Raw genomic sequence first — 7,344 nt, forward strand, 5'->3', positions numbered from 1 at the left:
AGAGCAGGGGGTCTGCAGTCGAGCATACTGTCAGAGAGAAGAGACATCAGATTATGTGTCCGCTGTGCGTGGGGTGTCCCCCAGGGCATTAGCTCTGCCAACTCCATTCCCCCACATCCTCAGACCTTCTGCAGTGGACAGTGATGCGGCTCTTCAAGGATCTCGTTGTATGTATTCCGACTGGGGCAGCCAGGTGGAACGAGAACCTCCAAGGTAGGGGCCAGGATTTGTAGTCCCAGGCTGGGGTTCCCAGGTGAGGAATGCTGCAGGAACTGGCGGTGTCTCAGCACATGGGGACACAGCCTTGGCCACGGAAAGAAGTGGAGTCACTTCCCCCAAAGATCCTGTCTCTCCCAGAATCTGGCTTCGCTGACAGAGGAAGTGTCCCACTCCCACCGCCTCCCCAGCCCAGACCCTCGTCCTCCTCACTTGCAGGCCAGCTCCTCCAGGGCCTTGGAGGCCCACAGGTAGAGGGGAAGTCCTAACTGATGTTCCCACACCAGCTGCTCATACAGGGAGGCCCCGGGGGCTCGGTGGGAAGACTGAGTCTCAGGCATCAGACGAGAGAAGCCCTGAAGTAGAACGGCGCCACGGAGGCAGGGGGCTAACATGGGCCTTCTCGTCCCCCCACCCATTGACTGCAGGAGGTGAACATCCTGGAGCTGGGGAGGCAGAAGGGAAAAAGCAACTCAGTGATCCCAGGCAGAGTTAAATGCAGTTTTCCACTGCCTGGGTCCCAGGAGAAATACAATTTCTCCTTTACAGGTTGTTTCCCTCCAGCCCCTTGTGCCTTGCCTTCCATCACAAGCCGCTCCCCTGCGGTAAGGCTTCATCTCCCAGGAGCCTCACTCAGCCTTTCTGTGGGCCTGGGGGGCTCCTGGCCAGCGGGGCCCTGGCTGCTCACCTGCACTTCAGCTCCAGTTGGAAGGCCCTTCTGGAAAGGAGAGGCTCTGGACCTAACCGCTCCTCCCAGAGCCCCACTCTCTATTCCCTTCCGATCTGAGCTCTTGTCCAAATCATTCTTAACAAAAGCACCCCCACGCCCCAATACACGTTTATTATTTTTATAATCTTGCTGTAGAGGCATCGACCTGCTGCAAAGAAGGATCAGCCCGTAAAGGTAAGACAAGCTACTGAAAGGGTCTCCTTCTGTCACCAGCCCTGGCCCCTCACATACCTCCAGACGGACTCCTGGTCGCACTACCCGCCTGAGGCCACGGAACTGCTGGTAGGCGAGGCAGAGCCCCAGCTGTCCGTCCAGCTCGTAGAGGCCCGCAGGCTGATTCAGCGTGCCAGTGACCGTTCCCTGCAAAGAAGCCAAAGGGCCAGGTGATCCCTGTTCCCTTCCTCTTTGGAGACCGCCACGTTTCCTGCCCTTCAGGCTCAAGGATCTCTCCCTTATGCTCACCGTGTATGATAAGAGCCTGGAGTCCCGGACGAGACCGTCTGGACCTGGACCCTTCTTGTCTTGCGGATTGCTGAGTATGGGGAGTGGCTGAGGGTTGGTCTCCAAGGGGGCTCCTTCCAGCTCCAGTTCCAGCTCTTGCACACATTCTGGTTTCAGTGGCAAAAGCCGGGAGGAGGGACTGGTCATCCAAATCCGGTAACGGTGACCAGGGAGCTTGGACGCTCGCAGCTCCGTCAGCACATAGGCCTTATGAGGCCAAAGGGCTCGGTGCCACACCAGCTGGGCAGGGACCTGGCTTGTGTGGAAGCAGGCAACACGGTACGTGAGAGGCTTCCCATGATGCTGCCCCTCTGCCAGGGTCCCTTCCCATCACAATGTGACCCTCAAAGACCTACTCCTCCAGAGCCTTTCCTTGCCTCTTCATCTTCCCTGTTCGCCAATTAAATTTTAAGCCACAGAACTCTTAGGATCTCTCCCCTGTCATAGGAAATGGCAAATACTTCCTAATCCCTCCCCCAAGGCACAAACCATCCCTACAACTTTCTCCAAAGTATATAAATATTCCTTTCAGAAAATTCTGCCCTTTCTCCATCCCACTCCAACATACAAACCAGCCATACAAACAACGTTCACTTATTCAATCAGTATGCACACGGTACGTAAGTATCCAGTATTGGGATAGATGTTAAGGGAAATATAGACTTCTCTCATCTCCAACATATTTCAAACCACGGGGAAACACAGACACAAACCCAAGTAATAACATGGAGCCACGTATGATCAAGTGGCAAAAACAATACACATCCGGTAAGGTTTCAGAGAAAGAAAGAGGTCGGGATGGGTTGGAATGATCAGGAAGGCCAAGTCAGAGAAGCTGAACCTGCCAGGGTCCTGAAGACCATCTCTGCTTTGCTGAAGTAGAGGAGACAGAAGCAGGATTCAAGCAACGGGCAACAACACAACACAGAAATGTTCAGAACCCAGAGTGAGCAAGGCAGTGAAAACCCTGGCCAGGACGGAAGAGGAATGTCCTTGGCAGTTGCCAGAGACAGGATGGAAGGGCCAAGATGAAGAAAAAACCCAGAAATAACATGCTGAAGACTTTCAATCTTTCGGAAAGGGAGAGACATCCAAGTAGGAAAATAAAAATGAACGGCAGAGGGTCTCATATGGAATGGAGCAAGGTGGCTGTTGAAGAAATTTAAGCAAAAGGAAAAAAGTTACATAGATGAGACCGTTAATAAATATAACAATCTTCTAGGGCAGCACGGCTGCCATTCTCAGGGGCTTCAAAACACACTGATGACTCTAGATACTTGAACTTCACAGTCCCCTATGCTCGGCTTCACAGACCCCCATTTCTCTCTAAAACCAGCTGAGTACCACCAGTCAGACCCTGGACGTCACAACTCATCATAAGGTATTGCTAAGATTTCACTTAAGCTTACTGCTTATGCAAAACAAGTAGCTAATGACGGTTTGACTGAACACACGAATGAATGACTGAATACCATTGCTTCTGCTCTCCCCTGCTCCCCCTGGGCTCACTAGACTTCCTCTAACCTCTTACTAGGACATCCCAATATTGCAGCCACTTCTCCTTTATTCAGACATTGAGGTCCTTCCCTTCCTCTGTCCAAATGCCAGGATCTGAATACCTATCCCCTGAATCCTGCCCTTTATACCCACACTTCACCCTTGAGTTTACAGCATCACAGTCCTCTTTCCTCAACTCTTCTTCTAAGGCAAAAACCCTGCTGAGGAAGACAGACCCACACCACCCCAGGGCAAAACACTGACGCTAACCCTCTCCAGCTGCGCCTCTGTCACTGCTTAGCGATCTCTTATCCTCAACTGCCTGGCACAGCAGTTTACCCTGAACCTTTACTCCTCTCTTCAGAGTTCAGTCTTTCTAGACATGACCTCACTCCTCTATCATGAAGGAGATTCACTGGGATCATCTAGAGTGACAGTATTTCGCCAATGTGTCTCTTCAGCAGCCTGTAAACAAACCAAGATCACTCCTCCCCTGACCTCCCAGACTTATTCCAAAGCCCACCTCTGCACCCTCACAGTGCCTTGTGCGTGTGCATGTCTCTACCCCAGTACTTATGACCCTGAACAGTATTCACTGACTCACTTATCCGGCTGAGAGCTTCCAGAGGAAAATAGCCATCAACTTACTCAATTTTGTGCCTCTGAAATGACCAAAGCCCCTAGCATACAGCATATACTCGATAAAGGGCCAGTCTTGGTACAGGTGATACTCCAGTCCCAGACAGCCCTCCCTCTATTCTAGGGATTCAAATCCTAGCCACCTTCAAGAACCAGAACGAGTCTAAACTCTCCCTCCTTAGGCTTCTCTCCACATAATAAACTCTAGCTAACCTGCTCTAGCAGTTACAACTACACCACACACCTTGGAACTTACTCACTGTTCTGTATTATTCTCTGCTTGTTTTACAAATCAATACGATATAGAATCTACAATAAGATTATAAACTACCCAAAGGGCTTGGCCTACTTTAGTTGCCCTGCAGAAATTCAAGTGCATTTCAGAGCTTCCTCCCTCGAATGAGCCAATCCTACCATGCCCAGAATTTTTGAATGCTCTAGGAGACATAAAACATTCTAATGTAAACAATATACATAAGCTCCTCTTTAACCCAAGAGGAAAAAACAAGATCAGAAATTTGGGTGGTTTGTAAGCTTTTTTAGTTTCTTTATACTCTAATTACTGTTACTCCAGCTCATGACACACACAGATACAGATAAGAATTCTTATAGTGCTAGTAAATTTCAGTTTCCTTTTTCGATATGCATGTTAAAGAGCCCGTTCATCCTTTAATTGTTTTGAATGTTTCTGAAACATTATTCAGATAATTGTATAAATCATATAACAATAATCAGTATAAAAATGAATGACTTTAAAATCATACCAGGGACTTTCCTGGTAGCGCAGTGGATAAGACTCCGCACTCCCATTGTAGGGAGCCCAGGTTCAATCCCTGGTCAAGGAACTAGATCCGACGTGCATGCTGCAACTAAGAGTTTGCATGCCACAACTAAGGAGCCCATGTGCTACAACTAAGGAGCTGGCAAGCCGCAACTAAAGAGCCTACCCTGCTGCAACTAAGACCCGGCACAACCAAATAAAAAAATATTTTAAAAATAATAATAAAAAAAGTAAAATCGTACCAGTTGATGTAAAAAGACTCAACAATAAGTACCAAGTTTTACTAAAAGTACATGTATTTCATGTTTTAACGGTGTTAAGATAAATACTTTCCTTGCTCATTCTTCTAATGCAGGGGAAAAACAAGTGATTCTGGTAGGTTTTCAAAATGGGACACATGATACAAAAGTTGTCTCCTCGAATGAGCTGCACAGCAGGGAAGTCTACTCCCCACCTCCTGTATGTAGGGAAGGCGTCACTCAACAGCACTGTTCCAGAAACAACTCTCCCCAGCTGTCCTCCTTTCCTACCTGGTTCCTCCTATGATGTTATCTTTCCTATTAGGAGTTCGTACCCCCCTCCCACACCTCCACACCCCTGAATTGACCCTAATCCTCACCTGCACGATGACAGACACATGGCTGCCAACTGGGGATGATCCACCAAGAGACAGGATGAAGTAGGCTTTCTTTCGACTTTTCACCAGAGCGCTCAATCGAACCAGCTCCCCAGCAAGGTTTGGCTGCACATTTCTGTGCTTGCTTCTAAGAAAAGTAGAGACAGAAGTCATTTTTATTTCTCTTTTTTTTCCCCCTACAAATGCCTTCCTTTCCACTATTATCTAGTAGTGATGTAAAATTTCCATAGCCCAGAGCCATTGTTCTAAAAACCTTCTGCAAACTCTACCTGCCTTTAGATAAGGCACACTTCCCTTGAAGAATCTGGGTCTTAACTTTCTGAGAGGCCCCACTGTTCCCCTGATTTGGAACATACCATCTATATTACTCTCAATGCCTTTCTTTCCCTCCTTCCACTGACCCACCATCATTGTCCCAGTTTTACAGTGCTGCCTCCTCCCCTACATGGAAGAATTACCTGTGCCTGAGCAGGTGGGAAGCCATCTCTGGATAGAGAACAGGGATGGGGGTGAAGGGGCCAGGACTGATGGTCAAGGGAAACACTGGCACAGGGGCACCCCAGAGCTCCAAGTGCCCTTCTCCTGAGGACTTCATTGCAGGAGGGAGGTAACTCCAGCTGGGGAACAGAAAGAGATGGCCCAACCAAGAAAGGTCCAGATCTATGAGCTAGAAAAGACCAAGGGCAAGGATTAATCAGGACCCTGGCATCCAGTCCACCTCCCTCCATCTTTGTTCCCTCAGAGACTTAATTGTCTTGCTCCCTAGACACCATTCTTATTAGTATCTGAGGGATCTGACTGCCCCCTTCCTACTCACCTCACAGTCCAGGGTCCCAGTGTTATCTCTTATATAGAGGCTTCCATTCCTGCACTCTTGTTCCAAGTCCCCTGATAGGTCTGTTAGTGTCCCTAAAAGTAACAGCCGTTCCCGGGGCAGGGGGACGCCACGTGGTCCGGCCTCTTTGGCCCAAGCCTGGTACACAGTACTGCTCCAGGACAAGTGGCTGCAGCATGGGAGACGCTGGTGGGTCCTGAGGTCCTTTACTGAGACAAAGCTGCAGAGTGAAGGGAACAGAGGTTTTGTAAAGCTATGTTCAAGCCTAGGAATTTTATCCTCAACCCCAACAAATCCCCCAAGATCCCAAGGAGAGATCAATGGGGAACCTGGACTAAGAAAGTTTGATTGATTGAAAAAACTGGGAGTGAGGGCCTAAGAAAATGAGGATGGGCTCTGGGTCCAAATACTGGGTAGTACCTAGGGAAGGCAGGAAGAAAATCTGTGCTGAATCATATCTTGAACAAGACAGTGCCACAGAGAGGACCCAGAGAAATGGAGTGGGAATGTAAGAGCAGCCTGAGGAGATGAGCAGGTGGGGAGAACATTTTAGAGACCACACAAACTGCTCCCCTGACAGCATCTCAGCTCTCAGCTCCACAGAGAACTTCAGTGGGGGCAATAAGGCATCTGCCTAATGGATCAACCTCATTGGCCCCAGCCAGGTTTCCTTCCTAGTCTGGAGTATCACAGTACTAGAGACTGGCTGGGAAGCCGAGGCTGAGGTGGGAGTTGATATCACAAGCTCCCAAATCTCAAGAGATGTTTGAGATCAACCATTCTTAAGCAAAGTGCCACAACACTGCTGAGTCACTACCAATTCTGAGGTATATCACAGAGAATGTGATACAAGTTAAATTATCAAAGTTGTCATAGGGCTTCCCTGGTGGTGCAGTGGTTGAGAGTCCACCTGCCGATGCAGGGGACACGGGTTCGTGCCCCGGTCCAGGAGGATCCCACATGCCGCGGAGCGGATGGGCCCGTGAGCCATGGCCGCGGAGCCTGCGCGTCCGGAGCCTATGCTCAGCAACGGGAGAGGCCACAGCAGTGAGAAGCCCGCGTACCACAAAAAAAAAAAAAAAAAAAGTTGTGATAGATTCACATTTCTGTAATACCATTATTACATTCCCACGGTTTTTTCACTCATTTCCACTCCCATGGTTTTTTCAGCGGAAAAGAAACAGGATAAGGTTACAAAACATGACAATTTATCCTCCTTGTTGCACTTATGAACATAAGCCACATGTGAGTGCTGAAGATTAGAAATGCTGCTCTGGACGGCCCACTCCCCTTCCACAGCTGCCTCATTCTTCCCCAATGACTTCAGAGCAGATAAAAGGCAAAGACAGAAACTAACATCGTTGCACCCGGCTATACTGCATTGAATCTTCACCAAAAACCCCTGGAAACACACCAATGAGGAAATTTACAGAGGTTCAGGTACACAGTGGTGTAGGTGGCAAAGCCAGGTATGTCTCACTCAAAAGTCTTTTTGTCTTTCCCTAATT

The 7,344-nt window shown here is 48.8% G+C and overlaps 1 protein-coding gene across 1 annotated transcript in view; it reads right to left on the minus strand.

Moving 5' to 3' along the window:
- The window catches only part of CTC1 (CST telomere replication complex component 1), a 19,036-nt gene that overhangs the window by 6,613 nt on the left and 5,079 nt on the right, over positions 1-7,344 (minus strand). The window contains exons 3-10 of the mRNA XM_007457816.1: positions 5,819-6,056; positions 5,460-5,668; positions 4,984-5,128; positions 1,409-1,699; positions 1,178-1,306; positions 430-662; positions 126-303; positions 2-27 (exon numbers count right to left, since the gene is read on the minus strand). Coding sequence (XP_007457878.1) covers positions 2-27; positions 126-303; positions 430-662; positions 1,178-1,306; positions 1,409-1,699; positions 4,984-5,128; positions 5,460-5,668; positions 5,819-6,056 — 1,449 coding nt within the window. The remainder of the gene's footprint in view (position 1; positions 28-125; positions 304-429; positions 663-1,177; positions 1,307-1,408; positions 1,700-4,983; positions 5,129-5,459; positions 5,669-5,818; positions 6,057-7,344) is intronic.

The sequence above is a fragment of the Lipotes vexillifer genome, unplaced genomic scaffold, assembly GCF_000442215.2.
Source record: "Lipotes vexillifer unplaced genomic scaffold, Lipotes_vexillifer_v1.1 scaffold611, whole genome shotgun sequence".
Classification (NCBI taxonomy): Eukaryota; Metazoa; Chordata; class Mammalia; order Artiodactyla; family Lipotidae; genus Lipotes; species Lipotes vexillifer.